At 35.6% G+C, this 27,864-nt stretch overlaps 2 protein-coding genes across 3 annotated transcripts in view; one reads left to right on the forward strand and one right to left on the reverse strand.

Annotated features, from left to right (window-relative positions):
• Positions 1-4,293, forward strand: part of RECQL (RecQ like helicase) — a 30,883-nt gene extending 26,590 nt beyond the window's left edge. For both annotated transcript variants that reach the window (XM_076007611.1, XM_076007612.1), the window contains 3 exons: positions 1,186-1,405; positions 1,742-1,871; positions 2,466-4,293. In XM_076007611.1, the coding sequence (XP_075863726.1) occupies positions 1,186-1,405; positions 1,742-1,871; positions 2,466-2,615 (500 nt within the window). In that variant the 3' untranslated portion in view covers positions 2,616-4,293. The remainder of the gene's footprint in view (positions 1-1,185; positions 1,406-1,741; positions 1,872-2,465) is intronic.
• PYROXD1 (pyridine nucleotide-disulphide oxidoreductase domain 1) lies at positions 4,294-25,059 on the reverse strand. The gene is made up of 12 exons (XM_012785502.2): positions 24,861-25,059; positions 22,637-22,717; positions 20,132-20,251; positions 18,249-18,377; positions 17,176-17,249; positions 14,045-14,205; positions 13,247-13,347; positions 9,440-9,575; positions 8,464-8,576; positions 7,747-7,869; positions 5,531-5,668; positions 4,294-4,710 (listed from the first exon to the last, which is right to left on the reverse strand). The coding sequence occupies exons 1-12, from the start codon at positions 24,942-24,944 to the stop codon at positions 4,462-4,464; spliced, it is 1,509 nt and encodes a 502-aa protein (XP_012640956.1). The 5' UTR covers positions 24,945-25,059; the 3' UTR covers positions 4,294-4,461.
• Between the last annotated feature and the right edge of the window lie 2,805 nt (positions 25,060-27,864).

Raw genomic sequence — 27,864 nt, forward strand, 5'->3', positions numbered from 1 at the left:
GAATAGAAATGTCATTATATAAGAAAAAGCTTTATCTTATGATAATCTCTAATACTTTATGGTCACCGATTAGGAAGAAATTTAGTGCAAAATAGAGATTATAGTGAACCATTTTTGTTCCGGATAATGGTTGTCTACTCATAAGAAATTAACTGAGTAGTCTTTTGGACCATATTTTAACTTTTTTGTCATCCTGTGTGTATTATATTTGAAGAGCTGGACTAGCTAGTTCCTCATGCAAGACCTGAGTTCTGAAGCCTTGGTGGGTAGAGGCCAGTACATTTTTAACTTTGTAGCTAAATAAATTTATGAGTTTATTAGACTATCTTATACTGACCAAATTAACAAGAGTCTGATACATAAATCAGAGTGCTAGGCTGGGCGAGGTGGCTCACGCCTGTAATCCTACCTCTCTGGGAGGCCGAGGTGGGTGGATTGCTTGAGGTCAGGAGTTTGAAACCAGCCTGAGTAAGAGTGAGACCTCGTCTCTACTAAAAAATAGAAAGAAATTAATTGGGCAACTATAAATATGTAGAAAAAAAATTAACCAGGCAAGGTAGTGCATGCCTGTAGTCCCAGCTACTCGGGAGGCTGAGGCAGAAGGATTGCTTGAGCCCAGGAATTTGAGGTTGATACGAGCTAGGGAGATGCCATGGCACTCTAGCCTAGGCAACAGAGTGAGACTCTGTCTCAAAAAAAAAAAGTGCTAGTCTCTTAATTAATAATTGGAGATATCTGTCCAGGACATTATTGTTACTAAATCAGAATACATAGGGACCCATACTAGTTTTCAGGACTGTGCTTAATGAGCACAAATCAGGTAAATAACTATGGGGAATAGATTAGCTCCCCTAAAGCATACCTTTTGTTAACTTAATAATTATGCCTGGTGGACACTTTGTGATTCCTAGAGCATATGGCAGGCCTTGTGACAACCAGATTGTTTTCTTCACATCACTGTAAACCTCACAATGTGTTGCAGAAACTATAACTTGGTCTAGTAACAAAGACTTGAGGAATAGCTTAGTCTTAATTCAAAACACATTAAAAAAAATTCAATGTTTAGGGTAGCTTACATTAATAACTAGTTTTAAACCAGTTTAACTACTTAAAGGATAGACAAAGCCTATCCTTGCCCTCATTTCTAAATTCCAATTGCCTGTATCCATGTCTGTTTCGTTATAGCATGTGAAAGAAAAAATGTAACACAGAATTGCAGAGATCTAATCAAAATCCTCAAGCAGGCAGAGGAACTGGATGAAAAACTCACTCCATTGAAACTGATTGATTCTTGGATGGGAAAGGGTGCAGCAAAATTAAGAGTAAAAAGCATCGTTCCTCCCACACTTCCTCGTGAAGACCTGGAGAAAATTGTTGCACACTTTCTTCTACAGCAGTATCTTAAGTATATACAAAGCCATTTCTTGTCCTTCCAAGTTGTCTGTATGATTGTTTCTGCTCTTTTAATTGCAACAGAATAAATGGTTTTGCACTTACTTCATGCAAACTTTTAAATGCCAAAGAAAATAATTACCTAATAACTTTAATTGATACTGTAAGTTAAAAAAGGACAAAACTTTCTATAAAGATTGTATTTGTATTCCTATAAGTTTTATTATTTCAAATCAATGTGTTATTTAAAATTATTGCACATATAGTTATTTCTTTTGTAAATTTCAGTTTGTTTTCTGTAACTCCTTTAGGAGACTCCTTTCTGATTGTTGGCCTTTATCTTTTGCAGAGAAGACTACAGTTTTACAGCTTATGCTACCATTTCGTATTTGAAAATAGGACCTAAAGCTAATCTTCTGAACAATGAGGCCCATGTTATTACTATGCAAGTAAAGAAGCCCACACAGAGCTGTTTCAGGGTAACTGCCTATTCCCAGTTTTGTATATTTAAAAAAATGTATTAAAGACTATGGGTAAAAGCATCCAGGTCCAGTTGCACCCAAGAAGAGATAAGTCAGTTTTCTTCTTAGATTCTGGGTATGGAAGGGAGAAAATATAACATTGTTTTCAGTGGAGATAGTGGAAAAATTAAGACTAGACTTATAACATAGACTAGGGTTTCCATCCTCAAGGAATATGAAGACTCCATTTTAATATCCAATTTTGTGAGGTACTCTGCTCTTAGTATTGATTATTACCAGCACTGGTTGAGAAATCTGTGCTGCTCCAGAGGTTGAAAACCAGTGTTATAAACCAAGCACTATCAAGTCTGCAAAAGCATGCCAAGTACCACTGTCTAAGGGTACTTCAGGCATTCTTCAGAGCTTCTGACAGTGTAGCTCCTTTTATTCAAGATAGAGCTTATATTTGAGTAAAAATTTGGAGATAAAAAACTAGACCCCTGGATACTTAAACAACTGATACAGAAAGAGTATTTTGAAATTATTAATCTCATGAGAAAACTGAATAGCTAAATTTTTACTAGCGTGTTTGCTTTGTTATTGTTTTTGTAGGTTGAACCATCCCAAACTTGTCGTTCTGAACGACCTGATAAAAAGGAAGAAAAAAATTCAGGTAACTTCCAGAAGAAGTCCGCAAACATGCTTCAACAATCTGGTTCTAAGAATACAGGGGCTAAGAAAAGAAAAACTGATGATGTCTGAAATGAGCGTTAACTAAATTTTCTAAGAAAAGATTAGTTTATGCATGTATACACCATTATTTTTATAGTTAATCAAAAGTTTAATTTTAAAAACAATTTCACTGACATTTTATATATATTGCACTATATTTTCAGAGCTTATTGCTGAAGATTTGAGCTTTTTTTTTTTTGGACACAGAATCTTACTCTCTTGCCCTGGGCAGAGTGTAGAGTGTAGTGGTGTCATCATAGCTCATAGCAACCTCAAACTCCTAGGCTCAAATTCTCTTGCCTTAGCCTCTCGAGTTGCTGGGAGTACAAGTGTGCACCACCATGCCAGTCTAATTTTTCTATTCTTAGTAGAGACAGGGTCTTAGGCTGGTATTGAATTCCTGAGCTCAAGCAATCCTCCTGCCTCAGCCTCCCAGAGTGCTAGGATTACAGGTGTGAGCCACTGCGCCCAGCCTACGATTTGAGATTTTTTTTTTTTTTTGAGACAGAGTCTCACTTTGTTGCCCAGGCTAGAGTGAGTGCCGTGGCGTCAGCCTAGCTCACAGCAACCTCAAACTCCTGGGCTCAGCGATCCTACTGCCTCAGCCTCCCGAGTAGCTGGGACTACAGGCATGCGCCACCATGCCCGGCTGATTTTTTCTATATATTAGTTGGCCAATTAATTTCTTTCTATTTATAGTAGAGACAGGGTCTCGCTCTTGCTCAGGCTGGTTTCTAACTCCTGACCTCGAGCAATCCTCCCGCCTCGGCCTCCCAGAGTGCTAGGATTACAGGCGTGAGCCACCGCACCCGGCCTCGATTTGAGATTTTGAGAACCTGAAAATGGAGATCATAAATTACATACTTTTAAAGCATGAAACAAGGGAAAAAATAAATCATTTTTATGTAAAATACTTGAGAATAAGTTCACATAATTAAGTTCTTTATGCCTTAATATACTTAGTTGTTTTTCTTTTGATATAACTTTTTTATAGCAGTGTTATAATGGTGATAGAGGCTCATCATTAAATGTGAGTGATATTTTAAGCTGAATAATGTAGATAATTTGTTATAAAACCAGTTTCAGAAACAAACAAAAAGGAATAAGGCATCAATACAAATAATATTAAGAAATAAGATATTGCTGCATCTCTATTTGAGTAAAATAAAACTATAAGCTTCCTGAAACTACAGCCCTATTTTGACATTTCACAAAGAAATGGCTCTGGTCTACAACAGCCCCATCCCTTGGGCCGTGGACCAGTAACTGGTCTGTGGCCTGTTAGGGACCAGGCTGCGTAGCTCCACCAATACCCCCCACCCTGGAAAAACTGTCTTCCATGCAACATAGGAATTGGGGAGGGAGGGGGAAAGCACATAGCATGAGATAAGCCATGGGTGAGCCAGCAAAGCTTCATCATTTACAGCTGTTCCCCGTCACTCCCCATCGCCCATTGCTGGCATCACCACCCGAGAGCTCCACCCACCCCACCTTCCCAAACATGGAAAAACTGTCTTCCATGAAACTGTACTAGAGTACATTTTGGCTAAGTAGATAACTTAGCTAAGTTTGTTCCAAAGCTAAATCACAAGTGAACGTGTATAAGTTTAAAACATAGAAACGAATAACTTAATACTTATTACAGAATTTATAAATGGTTAATTTTGTATTAGAAAAATATATCTGTAAATAAATTATTTGAACTTAATTCATACTTAGGAATTTATTTTTTTATACATGTCCACTAATATCATCACTTCGGTATTCTTAACTTCATTGTGGTCATCATTAATTGAGTGCAGTCATTCCTTTTATTGACTTGTGATTTTTCTTGTCTCATTTGGAACCTTATGTGATTCTTGAAGAAATTCCCTTCTTAGTCAAAATAATCTTCTATATCAATATTTGGATCTAGCAGATCTTCTCCATATGATGAAAGATTCATTTGGTTTAAAATTAAGTTTTCAAATGTTTCTTCTAAATCAGTTTCACCAATTAAGACAGCTCCCATCATTCGGCCATTTTGCATGACGACTTTGACATATTCTTGTCCTTTGGTACATCTCAGCATTAATTCATGATCTGAACCTAAACCCTGTGCGTTGTATTTTCCCAGCAATACAACCTAAAAGTAGGGACAAAAAAGTTATCCTTGTGAGTGCCAAAAATGAAACATAATGTGTAGTTATATTTTGTGTCATGCTAGAATAGCCAGCAGAAAAATTATTCAGTAAAATTTTACAGCTAAAATGTTATTGGGGAGGATTCCAAAGAAACATCTGAATGGCATGCATTAATTCTACAGGTAACACTACCAATCTACATTAACATTACAAATATTTAATGAATATAATCAAATATTAATGTTTAGTATTTCTAACATTAAAAATATCTAGTGAATACATAAATATGTAAGATGTGGACTACATTAGCCTGGAGTCATGGTGTAAAGATTTAATAAGGAAATGAATAGATCTTTCATGAACAAATTACTTAATTTCTCTGAGCTTTGTGAATATGTTTCTCCTTATCTGCAAATTAAGGGGGGGGAAAACCTGCCTTGGAGTAAAGAGGATTAAATAAAATAATATGTATGGACTAGCACCTCACTCATTTTTTAGTACAATAGTTGTTAGTTCTTCCTCACAAAGAAAGGATGAATCTCAAGTGAAAGTTAGAAATGCACCAACAGGGAACAAATCCTGGAGATTTTTTTCTTCTCTTAATTATAAAATATTTAAGCTGGGTAGTGATTACCAGATGATCCTAATCATCTTAATTTCTAATTAAGATCAGCAGTAATATCAGGTATTGATTTGCAAAAAAATGAAAAAAAATTTTTGAAAAATGATTAAAACTATTTAAATTTATATTCAAGTAAGAAAATGAGATCATCTGAGTTATAAGACTAACAAGCAGAAAAGGCATTAATATGTTTATCTTACCTTATAGTTAAAAAATTTTGTTACATGAGCAAACAGTTCAAAGCTGAAATCCATGTCAATAGATTCTCCTAAACTAGCTGCAACCATGCACTTTGCTGCATACCATCCCATCTGTCTGGCCTGAGTCCACAGCCTCATCTGAAATAATGAAAAAAATGTCATATACTATCATTTTTCATTATCATTATTTGAAAAATATTACCATCTTAACCTCATAAATTCTCTTAGAGGGGTTCAGTGTTTGATAGTCCTATCATCTTTGCCATGGAAGTAGCCACCAATGCACCCTAATCAGACTGGTGGTACTTTTAAAATTCTATCTAAATCACTACCTCTAAAATTGAAGGATGACACCAATCATATGTTTTAATAGAATCTCTGTTAAATATTAGGAAAATATTTTAAGTTATACCAAGTGAGAAACACATTTTAATTAACCAGTCCCTTCTGTAAAGTTTGTCATTATCAGTAATAAAGATGCTAAACTATCACTAAAAAATTTGTTCCATTTTCCAGTAACCTTCATTTTTAAGCGCTAGTTAAGGCTTGCCGTGCAATTATCCAAAGATCTGACAAACAGATCAGTTGGTTCCCAGCCCTAAGATTATCAGATTTCAACAACTGATTCTGAAAAGTCATTTAAATTTTTCCCCATAGTAGTATTCATTTCCCCTCCAAAGTTTTGGGTTTCCTGGTATAAAAAACACTGTCTTTGGGAGTCACAGTGGATTTGAATATCAACTCTTCTACGTATTTAATTTTTCTGAGCCTCAGTTTCTTTATCTGAAACAAACATAACACTATCTACCCCATGGCTATTAGGAAAATTAAATAGCTTATCCTATAATAAGAATTAGTTTCCTTCCACCCCTGTATGTGTGTATATGTACATAACTAATGCTGATTTTTTGTGGGCATGGACATAATTTTGGTATTATTTCTGCTTTGAGCGTATCTAGTAGAAGTGATAGATTTTTTTATTTAGTCTCTTCTCTGTAAATGAGGTAGATGTGATGATGTGAAAGGCTGTCTATGGCAAGGAAGCAGAATACACTGAGCATAGTAACAACTTGAGAACGGCTAACAAAAGTGGCCTGCATCTTGGGCTATGTAAAAATAAATCAGTTAGCATCCTTGTTACTTGTGCAAATTAAGAAATAGAGTCTACTAGATTTACTCAAAACAAGGGCCACCTGTTTAGTTTTGGATATTTCTTCTCTGTATCAGATTATAACACACATTAAAAATATAATTTATCCTAGAGGATTTAAAATGTTAAAAAGTTCCCACAAACTCCAATTACTAATTGGATAAGTACTCTTATCTATTGATTTCTCTGTCTGTAAAAATATAAAATGATGCAGCTGCTTAAAATATTCAGTTCTTCCCCTATTTCACACTCCATAGTTAATTGGAATGAATAATATCCCTAACTGTGGAGCTGGTCTTAGCAAAGATAAGCATTAACATCTGTCTACCTAGGTCTGTACCCTAAGACAACCTCACTTCTGGTCATTGTGTTTATTTTCTAGTATTTTTGTTGCACCATTAGAAGGACATAGGCAATATTATGAGGGCAGGAGGAAGTCTAGATCCAGGTGGGAGTTGTTAAGACTGAGGAAAGCGGTTCACTATGGGAACATTTTTCAGTAATAATTAACACAGGACAGAACAGGGTCATCCAAGAATAGAATGTTTTGTCTACATGATTTATTATCGCAGTAGTTTGTTTTTCTTTTTTAAATCTAAAGCTGTGCTGACCAATATGGTAGCCACTAGCCACATGTAGCTATTTAAATTAATGAAAAGTTAATAAAATTACAAATTCAGTTCCTCAGTTACATTAGTCACATTTCAACTGCACATGTGACGATGGCTACTGTGACATCTTGACTGGATGGTGCAGGATTGTAGAACATTTCCATCATCACAGAAAATTCTACCAGACTGTGCTGATACGCATATGGGAATGAAAAACAAAGTAATAGCCCACAATTTCTTTTAATTAAAAGATATCCCATTTTACCACTATAATAACTTATCAAAAAGGAAAAAATGTCTAGTTTTTTTTTTTAATATCACAAAACAACTCTGTGGTAGATTCCTACTTAAAGTAGAAAAGTTGAAAAACCAGACAGTTGGGTTTGTTGGTAGCAATCACTTTATTTTCAGACAGGATCTCTGATAAAAACATGTGATCACATATGCTAGCTCACCTGCTGCCAGACTGGGCTTGGTTGCCAGGATGCAGTGCAGATGTCACCTGCAGCATAGATATCAGGAAGGGATGTGTGCATATGATCATCCACTTTTAGGCCACCATCTTCCCCTAGATCAAACTAAACCATGTTCTCATAAGCATAAGTGGTAAGAAAAATGAAACATAACATTTCATTCTAAAGTAAAAGAATAAATCAAATTTTTACACCTTGGTATGCTGATGTTTAATGAGGAACTGTAAAATAGCTGTAAAGTATAAACACCTAAGCTGGATTTCCAGGGATCAAATTTCTACTAAGACAGACCCATAAAATTCTTAGAATTTCAACATCAAAAATACTCAATAATCATGACTACCCTGGCCGTAATTATAAGAACACTCTGTTTTTATAAGCTTTGAATGCTAAAAAGCAAAAAATACAAGATTTTTCTCTAAAAGAATCACTTTTGAGAATTCACAGGAGGTATCAGTCTCTTGCCAAGCTTGAGATTAATAATGACACTTAAGCTAAGATGTTAACTGCTTCAGGATTTCAAGTAGTAAAAAATACTGTAAATCAAGACTTGAAAATAAGCCAAATTGTTTCAACCATCTTAAGTTACAGTTTTGTACTAAAATAATAATTTTTCATGCTTGAGAATTAGAGATCTTCATAAAGAATACTTTAAAACTGGACAAATAATTCATAACTGGACAAATAATTTCACCTTACACTGTTACCGTGGAGAAAAGATTCTATATTTGGTGTAACTCCTGTAGCACTGACAATGAAATCACAGCCATATATCTTTTCATTGGTCAATTCCACATATACTGGCCACATCTCTTAAAAAAAAAAGAAAAAAGATAGACTTTATTCTCAAATGTAATCATCACCAAATGTCCATAGCATTATGTGAATACAATGACTAGAAACAAAGAAAGAAAGAAAAAGGAAGGCAGGAAATGACTTTATAGCAATACCCCTTAATAATTTTTAGAAGGCACAACTGCCATAATTTTAATGCAAGCAACATCATCTCCTTGTTTTGGGTATAATTAAAAAACTATGGCACTCTAAATGTTTTTCCTTCAAATTTGGACAAATTTTTACAAAGTAAATTAAAATTGATAATCACTTTCTCAACTAATTCTTCAAAAATTGTTACTAATACCCCACCCTCTACTTAGTGTTTAGTCCAACTAGATTATACTCACTGTTTTCCCTCACTATTCATATTCAAACTCTTAACACTCCCTTTTCTTATGAAAAAAACTGAAAGAATTCAGAACAATGGAATATTTTACACACTGGTGGCTAATTGTATTTCTTTAAAAGATGATAGTTCTCACAGAAGGTGTAGAATAGGAGTTAGGAAATATGCATTTGAGTCCCAATATATACGTTTCAGTCTGATTTTGGATAAGTCATTTCACTTTTGAGAGCTACAGGTTTTTGTTGTGTGTTAATCTGCAAGATATTCTAATTGATGGTCAAAACACTATGAACCCTATGTAAGACGTAAAGCCCTATACAATGTAATTTATTAGAAAACTTAAAGAAGTAACTAAATTTTATTAAATTATGGATTTATTTTTATTTTTTATGTTTACATTTTATATGGAAATTTGAAGTTTTTAAATATAATATAGCAATATTGTTTTCCTTTTAATTAAGTGGTTATACATTTTTTTATTCCATTACTTACCTTTATCATTTGTAACTGACTTCTCATGATGGTCTCTTGGAAAAGTCAAGGACTCTTTCTTTAAAATTCTAAATTCTTCCTGAGAGTAGATATTCTTAACTTCACACGTAGTTTCAATGTGAATCTTATGAGAAAACTAAAAAAAAAAAAAGAAAAAATACTGGTCACCATTAATACTTTGGAAAGAATGACTTGAGTTATTGATGATGAAGAAAAAACTCTTAATATAGTTGCAGAAACATACAGAAAACATAATTCTTATAAATGAAAACACATTGGGTACTCCCAAATAAGCCTCTCAATTTCTATGCACGAAAGGAGAAGAAATTCATTCAGTACTTAAGAGATCTAGAAGTTGTATTAGCGAAAAGTTTGGAGGGCATATTTTTTAGTTTAAGCTTCACTGATTACACATGTATTTTTAAAAAATTACAATGGTTATGGACTATTCAGGGAAAAACTTACTCAGGGAAGACCTATCTTATTGTTATATTGTAGAACCATAGTAAAGTGCCAGGTAGACAGCAGACATTCAATAAATGTTTATTGAACTAAACTGTTGAAGTTCTTGGGTTAAATATACAACTAATTTTAGGATCTGAAGGTGAGGAAAGAAAGGCTTTTGCAGTATTTCTATCACAAAATTAAATATACCAGGTAGTCAGTCCTAGTCCCACCTACCTAAACCAGAAAACCAAAGCTTTAAAGAAATCACACACAGTAATAAAGGACTGCATGTGTGCTTCACACTTTACTTACATTTACCAGATTTATTATAAAGGATATACCAGAGTACGGATGAAGAAATACACAGGACAAAGCATATGGGAAGGGGCGTGGAGCTTGCGCGCCCTCTCCAGGCTTGCCACCCTCCAGGAACCTCCGTGTGTTCAGCTATCTGGAAGCTCTCTGAACCTAGTCCTTTGGGTTTTTATGGAAGCTTCATTACATAGGCATAATTAGTTAAATCACTGGCCACTGGTGTTCAACCTAACCTTCAACTCCTCTCCCTTCCTAGGAGACTGGGGGGAATGGGGCTGAAAAGTCTGAACCCTTCAATCTTGCCTTGGTCTTTCCTGTGACCACCCCATCCTGAAGCTATCTTGGGGCTTCAGCCACTAGTCAATTCATTAGCATAAAAAAGACACATCACTTTGGAGATTACAAAAATTTTAGGAGTTGTGTGTCAGAAAAGACCAAATACAGGCACACCTCCTTTTACTGCACTTCACTTTATTCTGCCTTGCAGATATTGCATTTTTTATGAATTGAAGGTTTGTGACAACCCTGCCTCCAGCAAGTCTATAGGTCCCATTTTTCCAATAGTATGTGCTCACTTTGTGTCTCTGTGTCACATTTTGATAATTCTTGCAATATTTCAAACTTTTTCATTATTATATCTATTGTGGTAATCTGTGATCAGTGATTGCTGATGTCACTGTTGTAATTGTTTTAGGGGTGCCAACAAATGTTCTGTATGTTTTGCCTGCTCCACTGATAGGCCATTCCCTATCTCTCTTCCTCTCCTTGGGCCTCCCTATTCCCTGAAACACAATAATACTAAAATCAGGACAGTTAATAAACCTACAGTGGCTTCTAATGTTGAAGTGAAAGGAAGGGTTTGCATGTCTCACTGTAAATCAAAAGCTAGAAATGATTAAGCTTAGTGAAGAAGGCATGGGAAAATCTGGGAAATGCCAAAAGCTAGGCTTCTTGTGCCAAACCACCAAATTGTGAATGCAAAGAGAAAGTTCTTGAAGGAAATTAAAAATGCTACTCAAGGATCATATGGATGACAAGAAAGAGAAACAGTCTTCCTGAGAAAGTTTGTGTAATGTGGATAGAAGATCAAACTAGCCACAACATTGCCTTAAGCCAAAGCCTAATTCTGAGCAAGACCCTAACTTTCTTCAATTCTATGAGGGCTGAGAGAGGTGAGAGAGCTGCAGAAGAAGAGTTGGAAGCTACCAGAGGTTGATTCATGAGGTTTAAGGAAAAAAGCTGTCTCTATAACATAAAAGTACAAGGTGAAGCAGCTAGTGCTGATGTTAAAGCTATAGCAAGTTATCCAAAAGATCTAGTTAAGATCATTGATGAAGGTGGGTACAATAAACAACAAACTTTCAATGTAGATGAAACAACCTTCTATTCTAGAGGAAGAAGCCCTCTAGGACTTTCATAGCTTAAGAGAAGTCAACTCCTGGTTTCAGACCTTCAAAGGACAGGGTGACTCTCTTGTTAGAGATTAATGCAGCTGGTGAATTTAAGTTGAAGCCCATTCCATTTACCATTTGAAAACACTAGGACCCTTAAGAATTACGCTAAATCTATTCTGCCCCTGCTCTATAAATGGAACAACAAAGTCTGGATGACAGCACATCTGTTTATAGGATGGTTTAGTGAATATTTTAAGCCAACTGTTGAGAATGCTCAGAAAAATATTCCTTTTAAAATATTACTGCTCATTAAAAATGTACCTGGTCACCCAAGAGCTCTGCTGGAGATATACAAAGAATTAATATTGTTTTCATGCTGGCTAACATAACATCTATTGATCTGCCCATGGATTGAGGAGTCATTTTGACTTGCAAGTCTAATTACTTAAGAAATACATTTTATAAGATTGTAACTGCCATAAATAGTGATTCCTCTGGTGGGTCTGGGCAAAGTCAATTGAAATTCTTTTGGAAAGGATTCACCATTCTAGATGCTATGAAGAACATTTATGATTCATGAGAAGAGGTCAAAATATGAACATTAACAGAAGTTTGGAAGAAGCTGATTCCAACCCTCCTACATTATCCATATTGAGAGAGTCAAGCCTTTGGTGGAGGAAGTAACTGCAGATGTCGCTGAAATAGTAAGAGAACGAGACTTAGAAGTGAAGCCTAAAAACGTGACTGAATTGCTGCAATCTCATAATAAAATATGAATGGATGTCGAATTGTTTCTTATGGATGAGCAAAGAAAGTGGAGTTTTGAGATGGCATCTGCTCTTGGTGAAGGTGCTGTAAACATTGGCGAAATGACAACAGAGGATTTAGAAGATCATATAAACTTAAGTTGATAAAGTGGCCACAGAGTTTGAGAGGACTGGCTCCAATATTGAAAGAAGTTCTTCTGTGGGTAAAATGCTCTCAAATAGTAGCAAATGCTACAGAGAGATCTTTTGTGAAAAGAAGAGTCAACTGATGTGGCAAATTTCCATTGTTGACTTATTTTAAGAAATTGCCACAGCCACCGTGACATTCAGCAACCACCACCCTGGTCATTCAGCAGCCATCAACATCAAGGCAAGGCCCTTCACCAGCAAAAAGATTACAACTTACTGAAGCCTCACATGACTGTTAGCATTTTTTTGTAATAAAGTATTTTTTAAATTAAGGTATGTATTATATATTTTTTAGACATAATGCTATTGTACACTTATAGATTACAGTATAGTGTAAACATAACTTTTTTATGCACTGGAAAGCCAAAAAAATAGTGTGTCTCGCTTTAATATGACATTTGCTTTATTGTGGTGGTCTGGAACTGAACCTACATTATCTCTCAGGTATGCCAGCATATATTTCACAATATCATACCTGGAGAGTTAAAAAACAAGGCTGAGAGCCAGTCTTAGATGAATTTGATATTCACCCGTGTTTGGTGCGCAACTGGGCCATGTGGCTTTTAAGTCCTTTCTTAGCCCTCTGTATTTTAAGTAGCAATTCTTTGACTATATATTTGTAATCAGTCTTTAACAAATGGCTCAAGAATTTACAATTACATCTAGACATGTTTAATCAGTATATGAAAACATACCTCTTTTGTTCCTTTAAGATTCAAGCCTTCATGCCAATCTGGTCCCAAAGCACTGCCTATATTATCGGCTTCAGCTTTGGTTCTTGCTTCCTTTTTCCTTACTAAAGAGATGAATCAAATGATATACAAATTGCCAGGCAGAGAATTATGCCTATGTTTTGAAGTTTTTAGGCAATGTAATATACATACATATATACACACAACATGACTATACTATGTTATCTATATTAATAATTTTATTCATTATAATATTTTCTGATGTAGAGCTACAAAATGGATGATCTTTCAATTGAATGTTGAATATAAAAACATTCAGCTTATCTTTTGGATGTTACACTGGTTAATTTGAATGGTAAGAAAATTAACTGTCAAATTTTCAAAATTTTGTCAATTTGTAACACCTTCAAACCTTACAAAATTGCTAAAAGTTTTGTAAAGCTATTAAACTAAAAAAAATGTGAGGTTTGTTATTAGTTTTTAAATTCATTGCATTTTTTACAAAATTATCTTAGGTGTTGCCCAATTGTAGCATCTGTTTGCAAAGCTACAGATGGCTGGTTTACTTAGTTCACTTTAAATTTCCCACTGTAATTGTGTGTGTGGGTGTGTGTGTACACATATACACACACATGTATTTATATATGCTCTAGAAAATCTGAAAACTTCATGTACAGGTATAGAAATTACTGTCCATATTATTATCTCCCAAATATTTTTACTAAATTTTCTTATAGCCCTTTCTATATGGTTAAAAAAATAGTTTCATCTGAGAATTAATGAGATAGATGTCATGCTTACCTTCAGTTGTATATCTGGTTCTCTTGTGTGCAATTTTAGCCTCTGGTTTTTCAGCAATGAGCTTTGAAGTCAAGAATTCAGCTGCTCCTGCATCGAAGAAAGTGTTCCCTATAGCTTTATCTTTAATGGCCCAAATCACTTCACAACCTTCAATTTCATACCTAAAAGGAATGTTAAAGTTAGGTAATTTCAAAAGTTTAAGTAGAGATCTTTGTATCTGCAAATGATAATTATCTCTTAGAGCAAAAATACACAACACATTTTAAGGCAAATTGGTTAAGACTGATTATAGAGAGGAAAATCACATTCTTTAAGGATATTAAGAGTTAGCATAAAATAGTAAAAGAAACTTAACCAGTTTACTGAGGAAACCTAAATGACAAATGTATGCAAATCACATAAAATTTCATTATAATGAATATCATTTGAAAATGATCAATTTCTCCAACATAGTTGTGTGAATGATCCCCAAAGTTCCCAGGGGTAAGCAGTGCTTTGTTTATCTGGTCATAGCATAATTAATGATGGATGGTGTACATGGCTACAATGTTAAGAATGTTCGTTTCTTTGGGAACAATTATTTTATATACTTAAAGCACCACATTATGGAAAGGGTTAGAAAAAGAATAGAATTAGAGTTATAAGCTAAAGCCTTGATTTTGTTATAAAAGAACCATTATCTTGCATTTAATTCCCTTTATCACAGAAATTCCCAAGCCATCTAAAGAAAGATCTAGTTCACAGACTGATCAAGGATATTAGAAGAAGAAAGGCAGGGACATAGTATATGTAAGCCACCTTCTATTACTGTTTACCATCTAGCCAAAGCTCCTGGACATCTGATGTTTTATTCTTAGGTTTGGACACTGGGAATGAACATATGGTTTTCGTAATATTCATTTCAAAAAGTCTCTGAAGTCTATTATAATTAAGGGGATTATATAATTTATCATCTAACCTGGGACATTATTTGCTATTAATAATTGTTTTGGTGCAACTTATAAATGGGGATAATCCCAGACTAACGGGACACATGGACATCCTAACTATAATATGATTTTACCTGAACTTGCAATGGTAATAAGAATGCTGTGTATTAATTGTTAATTTTAAACATTTCTTTATGGTATGAAGTATTGCCACCTTTATTTCATAGACTGATATAATGTAACAGGTTATAGGACTTTTCAAGGCTAATCAATAAATAGAAAATTTAGTACATGTGACTCCAGATCATCTGATATTCATACTTTTTGGCACATGGTAAAGGAGCCTCTTACCTCACTTAGTAAGCCTTTGTTTTTCCTGTTCTCCTGTGCCAGCAAACATTTACAGTCACTAAATTTCAGATTACTGGGAGAACTTTCTATTTTATGCTGCTCGGGTCATGTAGCACTGCTGACCAGCACAATATAAACACACTTGGTAATACATTTCATATTTGGATTTATACACAGGCACATAGTACTCAAAAAATGCTTTCTTTTTATACACTGGAAATTTCTATCATTTTTCATGTTTTAAAGTAATATAACTTTGGCTAGTAGGCCACGTTATTTATAAGTAAGCACAAGTAACTCCTATAGTTGCTCTACCACATAGGATACCCTCTATTCCTCCTACCTGAACTATGTGTGCAGCAAGATGCAGAAGCTTAAAGGGGAAATACTGCTTTCATTTATAAAATCACTTTTAAAAACAGACACCAGTGAGGTATCATATAGTTTTGTGAAATTATGAAAAATGGTATCTGTTTGAAAAGGAAAGGATTAACCTACACCTGGAAAGAAGAAAACAGAGTAACAACTAAAAATAAATACTAAAGAAAATGGCATTCATCTCAGTGGAACATGGATGCTATTAAAGAGTAGAAAGGGTTTGGATACGTCACTTTTCATCATGAGAGACAAAGACCTAGTCATTCAGTGGATCTAAATTCAGAGAATAACATTATACGGGACCTTCTTAAATTATTAAAGTGCTTATTACTAAAAACAAAATTATGAGTTTTATTCAATTATATAGCCTTCAATCTCCAACCCAAAGAAAATGAGGAACAGGATTAAATGTTATAAGACATTTTTAAACAGAGGGAAGTTTTTAAATGTAAATAATAATTATTATAATATTAAGCAATATTTTTTTGGTGATAGCTAATGGAGAAAATCTGTTACATGTATGTAAGGATTTGAAGCCCTTTTATAATAAATATGTACCCCCACCTCTTGGCCCATATTTTGGTTTTGACTCTAATTTTCTATGCATTTTGTCATACAATGCCACAAATTCCATAATTGCAATAATGAGTGCCACCCCTAGTACTCAGACAATTTAAGAATTCTTACAGGCTTCCACTAAGACTGATCATCCTCTAAAAGAAAGGGGCAAAAACTTACTTGGAGAGTTGAAAAAGATGCCAAGTAAGCAAAGATAGGATTTTGGCAGATTCTTTATTTTGATTCAAATTTGTTCTTTTTGTGGTTTGACCCAACTTTATGGCCTGAAAAAGATCCAGACTAGACCATGTCAGCCATCCATTGGAAGATAAAATCATAAAGTCAAAAAATGCTCTGCAGGCCACAGCAGGATATCTTGCAATGTTTTCTGATCTTTAAATATCATCTCAAGATGAGAATATTTCATATTAATTAATGCGTTCACATTTCTCAAACTTCCAAAAACCAAGACTTGGGAGTACCACATATCCTGAATTAGGAGTCACAAATTTTAGGTTTCATTGGCCAGACCAGTAACATAAATGGGTGGAGTAGGATGTATGATATAAATGATAAAAAGTGGTAGTGATATAACTACAAATTGCTAAAAGTGTACACATTTAAATTATTTTTAAACATAGTATATACTTATACAACACATCTATGGGTCAAATCTGGCCAGTCACTAGTGTATGACTCTTTGAGACCTATAGTATTCCTGAAACATTAATGTTTTATAAAGAAATTTCTCCAATTATAGATTCCATAAAAGCTAAAACATAAAGTGGATTTTTCTCTTTGAAAACATGTAACAATTACATTTATCTTTGATTTTCAGGATAAATGGTGCTTTCTAGTCTGCCAATAATCACATGAATCACAGATCAATTGTTAAATATTTTAAAACATACTTACACTAATTCAAGTGCAATACCACCATTCCCTATGACCATTATTCTCTTAGCTTTAGTCAGCTGTTTCTGAAATTCCTATATTAAAAAGAAATTCCTAAATTAAAAAGAGATCATGTTTTGTAATAGTGGGCAATACCTGAAGTAAGAGACTTCACTGATAATATTGTAAAAATGTAATTATTTTAGCAAATTTATAAGGGAAGAACAAAATAAGTCTCACTTTCCCACTCTGCCAAGATGAACCCTCCAAATTAATACTACAGATATTCCCCTGTATGTTTCATCCCAAGCTGCCTTTATAGCATTTTTGCGTCTCCTGATCTTCCTTGCCTTTTATGTCATTACATTTAGAGTACTTCAGAATTTCAGCAAGAGGCATTGTCTTTAGTTTGCCACATTGTCAACTATATGCCCAAGTCAATTATTCTTTCTTTTCTCCTAGACTGTCAGTGACACGTTTCCTTGGAGTCACTAAACACTCAAAACTCTCAGGAATGAGAGGCACTGCACAGTGGTTAACAGCACAGATTCTGTAGTCACCAGCTCTGGCAGTTACTAACTGGATGTCCTTGGGCATGTTGCCAACCTCTTTACACCTCTGTAACCCCTAAGGTTTCTGTAAGGATTATGTAAGGTGATGTAGATAAAGCTGTGGGGGCCGGGGGGTTATCAGGCATATAATAATGTCTAACATTTATTGAAAAAATGTTATTGCCATTAGGAGACAGTATTCAGTTGCAAATCATATATTCCCAAAGTAGAGTAACAAATACGTGTATAATGTTAAGTTGTAACATTCGGCATGGCCATTATATTTGGGCTATCTCCTAACCAAAAGAACATAGGCATCAGCATCAACTAAAAAACAAGGAAAAATATCAACTGAAACCAAGCTGAAATTTGCAGTAATAAAACATTATAACTACTCTTTGGTTTACAGATCATGAAACAAAACCTCCCTTCTGCTCTTATAGTTTAGAATTTAACATTATAAATGGAACACTTTACTTCAGATGTAGAAAAGTCTAAGGAATGTTCAAGTTCCCCTCTCATGACTCAAGCTTAAAATGTTACCTGAGCACTGTCTGTATCACGGATTCCTAATACATAAGGATTTCCTTCACATATCAATTTTGGTTTAGCTCCAGCACACAGACAGAGTTTCTTATATAAATGCTGATTGCCATCTTCTGTTACAATGCACTGCAAACACAGAGCCATGAAAGGAACAGGGGAAACAAATTTATACATAGGTACAATTTCATTTTAAATTAAAAATTCAATAAGACATAAGCAAAAAATAATATATTAAGGTTGCTTCTTGGTGGCACTAAATTCTTTTTTATAGCAATTACAAAACTAAGCATGAGAATACATTCTCTGTCCACTGATTCTTAATCCTTTTAGGGACATGAACCCTTTTGGGAATCTTATGAAAACCTGTTTTTCTCCCCTGGAATAAAAAAGTACATTCACACAAAGGTTTGTATTAAACTTCAGGGAGATTCTTGATGCTTGAAAAAGGTATGTTGACCTCTTTTCATTAGCTACTGCTAAATTTTTGGCAGTTGATATGAAAGTAAAACACACTATCTTTAATTCACTAAAAAATGTAAAGGACAATGGATAAGAGAATAGATGTGTACTGCATGTGGGATATTTTTCAAATGGTAATGGAGGGCGCTCTGATTCATTCAAATACTTTAATATATTAATTTCCTCATCATTCATTTAGTATACTTTTCAAAGCCTACCTCAGTTTGCAAAATTAATTGACATGGATGTTCTTTGGAATATGTATTACCACTATAAGTATTAGGAAGTTACTTTGGTTTTGGGATTCAATTTTTTTATTTTTTTCTCATGAAACTCAGTACTTTTTCTTACTTTTTTTCTCTAAAATTATTTGTGTTTCAAATATGGTGTATATATGTTTTATCCCAAAGGGACAACTCATAAATTAAAGCTGCCTTACAGAAGCAACTATAAACCCTACCTCCCATCTTGCCTAAACCTCATTTAAGGCTATTATAAATCATCTGACAGCATCCTTTCCTGAGACTGCCTTATTCTTTCTCATGTACAAGGGGTTACTGAGTCTTGCTGAGTTTATAGTAGAAATCTCACACAGATCTGGGATATTCTTTTCAACTACATTGTCCCTGTCTTAGTTTAGGCCTTACCTCATTTGAGATTATTGCAAGCACCTCCTAATTGGTTGTTGGCTACTAGCCACTTACTCTACCTCAGTTCATCCTCAACATTGCTGTCAGATATATCTTCCTAAAAAAAAAAAAAAAATCAAACCCTATTTTATCATCACTGCCCCCCATTTACAATCACTTTACAATTTCTCCTGAATGTAAAATATATTCAGCTTCATAGCATGACATAAAAAGCCCTTTATAAACTTATTTACTTCTATCTCTAGCCTTGTTTGCCAATGTCCTTTACTTATTCACATCCCAATCTCTTTGATATCCTCACTATTCTTCATACCCCTTTTCATTTCCTTCGATCTTTGAACATTCAGTCTCCTCTTCCTAGAATGCCCTTTTCTACCTGGAGACCTTTTAATTCACCCATCTTGTAAACCCCAACTTAAATATATTACTCCTTCTGTGGAGTCTTCCTAAATCACTAGTATCAGAGCTTTGATAATATTTTAGTGACTGTGCATCTCGCATGTCCATATAATTATAGTATGCATGTCTGTATTCCCTATGACACAGCTCCTAGGGGCAGGCAACTTGTATTATTCCTACTGTATCCCAGCATCAATGCAGTACCCAGAATACAGTGGACACTTACAAATATTAATATAATCTGAAATGTGAAAACTTTATATGTTAGGGACTTAAATAGTGGTGGTAGTAAAGGTGGGATCAAAAGAAGGCAGGCAAAACCTCACCAAGATTTAACAATGGAAAACATCAGTAAGAAAAATATTATCTCACGTGTTCTTCACTCTTCAGTTGCTTTACTCCAGATTCTATAACCTTAATATTGGGAAAGCGATTTTCTAACACGGTACTTGATTGTTCTTCAACATCAAATTCTTCCAATATTTTAGAAATCTGTATTAGATCAAAGAGGTTAAAATGTTATTTATTTTAAAAACATTGTCTTTTAAAAATCTTAAAATACTTTCATTTGCATCCATATACTACTATTTCATGTTAATAAAAGAAGAAACTTAGCTGACTCTATCATGTATAGTGGAAAGAGGACTAGACTCAGCATTTTAAGACTTGAAGGCAAATATTAGTTCTGCCACTCCTGGGCAAGTTAGATGAGTCACTGAGCTTGTTTCTTGGCCTATAAAATGAATGCTGACCTGTAAAATGAACACTACACCACTTACTTCTCTACAGTTTAACCAAACAGCGTATCTATTTCCTTATCCTTCTTCCAGCTTTCTCTTTCCATAGACTAGTTAACCTTATTATGACCTAGTCTTTGAAGTCTTCTTTCCTTTTCTCTAAAACCAATGCCAAATGCTCTTGGATTCACTTTCCTTCCTTTCCAGCTAAAATTCCATCCGTTGTGGATCATTTCATCTTTTGACCAAAACCTTTTAACTCGTTGCTCTTTCTCTTAACCATTAATTAACCTGAAAAGCCCTAACCATAGATCTACCTACCTAGTTTCTTAGTCCTATACCCAGTTTGCTGTAGAAGGTCCACACATCCTTGCAGATTGGTATCTGACCTCAGCTACTCCTTAAGCACTGTATGGAAATCCTACCACATGGCACTAACAGTTTTTCAAATTTTTTGGTCTCATGACCCCTTTATATTCATACAAATTATATAAGAACCTATTTCTTGGGTTATTTTAAGGATTATAATACATTTAAAATATTTAATATTTATAAGACTGCTTAGTGCATAGTAAGCACTCAATAAATAATGGATTATTACTCTTATTTTTTCCCTTTTAAAAATTACATAAATCATGAATTCATGCTCTTTTAAACACTAAACAAATACACAATATAGAGTAAATGTTAAATCTTTACCACACTCTAAATTTCACCCCATCTCAAGATAATCCATACTGACCTTGTTATGTTCTATACTTTTAATCTCTGTATCTTGTGTGCCTAGTATATTGATTGATATATAATGTAGGTGTTCAATAAATAAAAGGGTGCCATTTCCTACTGCTGACACTTAAAGTGACATTTGAATGTTTGTTATTAATATTACAGTGCATTTTCACATATATTAATATATCTTAATATGCTCACAACCCTGTGTAGTAAAAAAGGAGGATATTAACCTAATATTACAGGTGAAATAACTTAGATACAAAGATTTACCAAGGCTACACAACCAATAAATAACAGAGTCAACTCTAGAACCCAAGTTTTTTTTCCTTTTACTGTACATAAATGATAGAATTGGTAAAAACTGGACAGAAGTCTCATAGCTCTAGTATTATTACACCAAATGAAGTCTTCTGGAAAGATATTAGACGCAGCTATACATCTTTCACCTATGTATGTTCTCTTACCTTCTAATTAAATATATACTTTTAAAAGATTAATAGCTATAATTTGTTCTCTGCTTCTCCAAATTCTGTAAGTCTTTTGCCTGTACCTAGATACTAAGATATCTTATGTCTCTTTAGGTCAGTTATAAAGGGAGGGACAACATGATATATGATACTAAATTACCCTTGGCCTTAAGGGTTTACAAAATGAAAAAGTTATATTCTCAGAATATTATAAGGGAAGACTTGTATTAAATGAAAGACTATGGTAGTGTCTTCACTGAAGAGTGGAAAAAAAGATTAGAATTTATGTTTATAATTTTGAAAATTTCATTTTTTTGCACAGGTTTTAAAACATTTTAATTATAGCTGTCGTTCATACATATAATTTATGTACACATAAATTATACACTTTCACATATATGGATGTGAGTGCAAAACTTTTTAACAGCTAAGGTACGGGATCAAAAAGTTGGAGACCTCTTCTATGATACTATGACCCAACTGATGTTAGACCCCTATTATAACATATAATATAAATTCGTGGAACTACAAAGTGTTCTGAGATGCTTATTACACATCTGAAACACTAATTATTGACAAGTATAAATTTGACTTGGAAATACTTTTATTCTGATTTATAAACACACATACAGTGGAAGGGGGAAATATATAGAGACAGAAATATCCTAAAAGACTTTAATTTAGGAGTTTCCTAGACCTGACATCACTCTGTTTACCATTTCATGGGTAGGGGTGTATGTGAGGAAATACATATGTTAAGTAGCTTGATTTAGCCATTCTACAATGTACCCATATTTCAAAACATCATATTGTATAACATGTATACAATTTTCACTTTTGAATTAAAAAGGGAAAAAAAACCACTACAATAACTCTAACTGCTATTTAAGTTATTGTAATTTTTGAAATTAATATTAAGAAAGTTATACAAAGGTTCTTACCTGCTTGAAATTCGTAACTGCTTTAATAACAGGAGAAGCTGTTACCAAGAGAATATCTTCTGATGGAAAGTGAACAGCCAACTTATTTTTAAAAAGAGAGAAAAAAATATGATAAATAAATTTAGGCATTAGTATATATGGTGTGTGTTTGGGGAGTGGGGAGATAAGGTGGAAATAATGCAATTTTAATCATGTAATCAACCCAGGAAATTAAAAACCCATTGTTCCTCATCTAAAGGTCTCCATTATTTTGGGTCTTATTCATATTTATGGGGGAGTGGTGAGTACTATTAAACTCTGATATTGACAAAATGAATAATGCCTTTCTTTATACTAAACACTAACAAAGACTTTCTGAACAAGACAGGTGCTATAAGGAAGTATCACTTATGTACTCCAACTACTTGGTATATCAATTTTCATGCAGAGGATTAGAATAAAACTAGCCTCCTAATTAACAGTTAAACCAACTTCTATTTATTTTAAAATAATACTTAATTTGCCTTCAATGACATGAAATTAAAGCAAACCCTCAACATTAAACACTTAGAATCTCAGTCTGACTTTTCCTAAGCTTTGATACTATTCTGCCTCTTCTAATCAGTATATATTCTGGGAAGACAAAGCCATTTTAATAACAACTTAAATTTAGAGGTGTAACTTGCTATTGTTTCATTATTTTCCTCTAGCTACAACCTCTGTCTTTCTCATTTTGAAGTTCTTGAAAGCATTTTCTTATCTCAAGGTCTGGTTCCTCACTCCACCAACCTCTATAATTTGGCTTCTATCCCTACTTTACCACTAAAACCGAGCATATTCAAGTTACCTGTCCATCCTTAAAACCCATGGGATTCTTTTTAGCCTCACCTTATCTGAGCTTTCTATAATATTTGACAATATTATTATTCTGTCCGTCTTTTCTTTGCATATTCTGTAATTTATCTCCCCCATTTCTATTTCCACTTCTAGATCGGGTCCTCAGAATTTCCTTATACTACTGAAATCACCTTCAAATTGGCTTTCCAGTCTCATATATTAACCAGCTTCCTCTGCCCCAAATATAACTAATCATTTTTCAAAAATTTTCATTTGATAACTTTACTCCACTGCTCAAAAACATCTGACTACTTGTAAATTCTTGTTAAGTTCTCAGCGTGAGTTACAAGACTATGATCTGGTATGCGCCAACCTTCCCTGCTTCATCTGTGGTCACCTCGCCCAAGCAGTGTGTGCTTTAAGCTTTGCTGCTCCCAGATGGTGCCATCCTTTTCCACTGGAGACTACACTGTTAGCCTCCCTTTCAAATGTCTTTCTTTTCTTGTCTATCTGGTGAACTTTCACTCATCCTTTGATAATGAGATAAAGGGATACCTCCTTTGAGAAAGATACCTCTTCCCTAATTCACTCCCTACCAACTTCTTAGGCACCCCACCCTAAAATAACAGCTCGATGTCTCTTCCACTAAACTATGAATCCCTAGCACGGGGTACCATGCTGTTCATATCTTACTACTCAGCCCTTAGTACTTGTGCCTGGAACATAGGTGTTGACTTGATGAATAAATGGAAAATACACGTTCAAAGATGAAGAGTTGAAAAACCCTTGAATTTCTTGCACTATTTCTTATGATATCAGTGACTGCTTATGTTTACTTTTTATCAACAAAATAATCAAGTCCTTGGGTGAGTCTATTCATCATAACCAGAAATGCATCCCCAAGCTGCGTTTAATCCCTTCCTGATTGTTTTACAAGACATTACTAAAGTATCTTCTATCTTGGCAGTTCAAAGTACAGGAAACTTATGTAAGGGTTTATTATTCACTCATGGCTTGGTAACTATCTGGAAACTGAACTCAATCAGCTAAGACTGGGGGTTTGAATTTTCTGTGCAAATAAATACAAAATGCTCTAGTCTGCTCTGGCATTATATACTAGGATCAGAGCCTGCTTCAGCCAGCTTTGGCTTCTCCGCTAATAATTTCCTCCCCACTCCTCCCTGCGCCTGACGCCCAGCTTGCGAGGTTCTAACGACCTCATCTGGAGGCCACCACGCAGTTCCTAATATCTGCGAGCAAGAAGGAGCCCGAGGGGTCAGGGTGGGGGGAAAGGGCGCGGCTAAAAACGGAGTCGGCGGAAGGACGAGGCAGGGGGCGGGGGGAGGCCTCCAGCGCCACCGCCTTTGGGGTCGGGAAAGAGGCGGGTCCGCCAGCGCGCGCGCCCTACCTGCTCCGCACAGGTGACGCCAGCGATGCCGCCGCCGACCACCACGAACTTCCCCGCCGCCGGGGGAGGGCGCGCTGCCTCCATGCTCTCGGAGTCCTAGTGGCTCACGGAATACTGTGGGGGAGCCGCGCGAGTATGCATTAAAGGCCAGGGAGCCACCGCCGCCGCCGAGCGGTCACTTCCGGTGCCGGACCCGGAGAATCCGACCTACGGGTGCCGCAGAGCTCACACTTAGTCCTCTCGCGTATCTGCCACTGGCTGCATTTTTTTTTAAAACACGGAGGCGTCTCGTCGTTTCCAGGGCTTTGTGTGACTATTATTACTACGCTTGAATGAAGCCGTTCCACGAATATTTGATAAAGGGAAAGCAAAAAGTAAATAACAATAAAAGAAAAAGATGATGAGCTGCCAAAAGAGGTTTTTGGCAAACTGCTTGTCTAAACATAGATAATTCTCATGGGACAGAACATTCATAAAATAAATGCATTGCTCTGAAGTTCTGTTTGCTCCTGCGAAAAAATGGACGTGGGCGCAGATCTTGACATCTTAGTGGTTAAAGGACCCTTCGGGAACATGGTGCTACCCTACTCCTGTCATTTTTGTACATGAGGAAACGGACTGTTTTGAAAACCACTAGACTGCTGCCCTTCCCCTAACAGACCAAGCACAAGCATTCTTCGTGACCAGGCAAAGCAGTGCTACTGAATTGTCCCCTAATGAGTTATAGCTTTCATCTACAATTTAAACCTCAGCTAAGATTCCCAGTACTATAGAGTTGCTCGCCGAATCACACGAATATTTCTCCTGCTTCCAATAAATAACAGCATGTGTGAGAGATGAATGAAATATTCCCAGTCTTAATTTTACTGTTAATGCCTTTTTTTTTTGTGGCGGTCATGTGTTTTGAGAGATGGCTAAATTATTTTTATAACTATTTTTTAGTCTACACTATTCACTATATTATTTTACTCTTTACTATTACCTTTGCTGTCTCATGTAATAGTAATACTTTCCCTAGGAGTTGTGTTGTAATATTAAGGTGCTATCTCTCAAATGGCTCACTCTAAAACTGGTAATTGCCCTGTTAATTTTTTAAACTCTGAGAATAACCGTTCTATATGAACAGGAAAACCTACCACTTACCTAATTACACATATTTACTGATACCCACCCTCCAGGCCTGTATCTGCCACATGCAGATTTGTCCCTGAGTAGCATTATCTTCCACACTGGCCTGAATATCCAACTTTTGGATATTTCTAAACGTTAAGGAACGTTCAGGGAGGAGAACTAAGAAAAGCCTAGTAGCACATCTCACCTTAGTGTTGATTGGATGTGGAGCAGGTTAAAAGTAAGATAGAGGTAACTTTGAAACACGAAATCCTCAAGGAGGGAAGCAACAGGTACAGGTTGGGACAAGGGAGGAACTGCAGAGAAAACTGGGCTCCTAGGGATAAGGGAGGCTTAATGCCAAGAGGCAGCAGAGGATGTAAAACAGGAATGAGAGCAGGAGTGACTCCATGACAGGCTGCACTTCCTGGAGTAGGCCAAAGTTTTGGTTTCCGGGAAACTTCGCCTACTACACCCTTCCCCGAAATGACGCGTGCTGCTTTTGAAGGAGCCAATCAGGAGCCCACACAATCAGCCACTTTTAAAGGAACCAATGAACTAAGGAGTGAGAGGGGGAAGGTGTATCCAGAGTGCATAACTTGCAGAAAAATATAAAAGCTTGACTTATACCCCAGGGCGGGGTCCTGGTTCGTAGAGAGGCCACTGCATTGGTGCTCTGGGGACCTGGACCCTAGCTGGAGCTAGCCAATAAACTCCTTTGTGCTCTGCAGCCTTAGCGATTCTGCCTCTCTTTTCTTGGAGCCAAAGGAAACCGGCTCTAACAAGGGGCAGGAAAGACAATATGGGCTCCATTTTAACTCTGGTCAGGAAGCTTAGGAATGAAGGGTGCACCAACCAACCTGTTAAACATTTCTGAGGAGTCAAAGGAAGACCAATGTGTTGCTAAATATTATGGTTTATGTTTAGAGGTAGAAAAGAGTAGCAGGGACTAGAGTTGGCAAGGAAAGCTTCAGAGAAGTGGTAGAATTTTTATGGAACCTCAAAGGCATAGTAAAATTTGGGTATGTTGAGAAAAAAGATATGGGAAATACCCCAAGAACCAAAGGCTTGGCGATGGAAATGAGCATTGAAAATAGAGGAAGTGGCAAAAAGTGTGAAGTAAAATAAAATCCTAAGCTCCCTGCTGACTGAACAGACCCCCTCTCAGTAAAGGGAGCCCCAGAGAAACCTTAAAGCTGAGTTTCCAACCATGATGGGATGGGAAGTCAGACATGCCTCAATATATCCCCTTCCTTGCTAACTGCTCTCAGGCTTTTCTTCCTTAGGGCTAGATAGAAACCAATCTTGAGATCCAGACCAATATTCTTTCCTGATAAGAGACCACCAACCATGAGGTGATTTTAACCATTCCACAGAACATGCGCAGAGAAGGCTTCATCTTTTTTATAAAAGAGGGCAGTCATTTCTGAACATGGACCCTGTAAAAGGTCAAAAAGCTCAAATGTGAATGCACATGTTTCTTCTTTCCTAAATATTCATGAATCCTCCCATAGCTTGTTAAATATGTGCATTTGGGAAACCTGCTCAGTATAAATTCCTGCCCCTGTTGCCCCTGCCTCACAGCACATGGTCTTGGCTTCTGGCTGGAGACTCTGCTTTCCAGGCTGTTGGAATAGCCAAGCACAGGCTGCAACCTTTTATGAAAAATAAAGCTCTCCTTTCCAAATTGTGAACCTTGTTATTTCTTCAGTTAACGAAAGGAAGAAAAAAAGTAGTTGGGGAGTTCAGATTCATCTGGAAAAACTGAAGGAGATAATAAAAACAGTCTTTATCTTACTTGTATTTACTTCTTAGATTTTCTGAAATCTGATGTCCATCCATACCTATTTTCTTGAAGGTCATCCTGAACTTTTAAACTATTAAATCAACACCT

This window comes from Microcebus murinus, chromosome 10 (genome assembly GCF_040939455.1).
Source record: "Microcebus murinus isolate Inina chromosome 10, M.murinus_Inina_mat1.0, whole genome shotgun sequence".
Classification (NCBI taxonomy): Eukaryota; Metazoa; Chordata; class Mammalia; order Primates; family Cheirogaleidae; genus Microcebus; species Microcebus murinus.

What these genes read in the sequence shown, in the direction of transcription:
- PYROXD1 (XM_012785502.2), bottom strand. Translation starts at nt 24,944, where the DNA reads ATGGAGGCAGCGCGCCCTCCCCCGGCGGCGGGGAAGTTCGTGGTGGTC. An exon ending in AACCAGATATACAACTGAAG is followed by an intron (nt 13,348 to 14,044) that starts GTAAGCATGACA and finishes TCATCTCTTTAG; the next exon opens with TAAGGAAAAAGGAAGCAAGA. An exon ending in CTTTTCTCCACGGTAACAGT is followed by an intron (nt 7,870 to 8,463) that starts GTAAGGTGAAAT and finishes AACATGGTTTAG; the next exon opens with TTTGATCTAGGGGAAGATGG.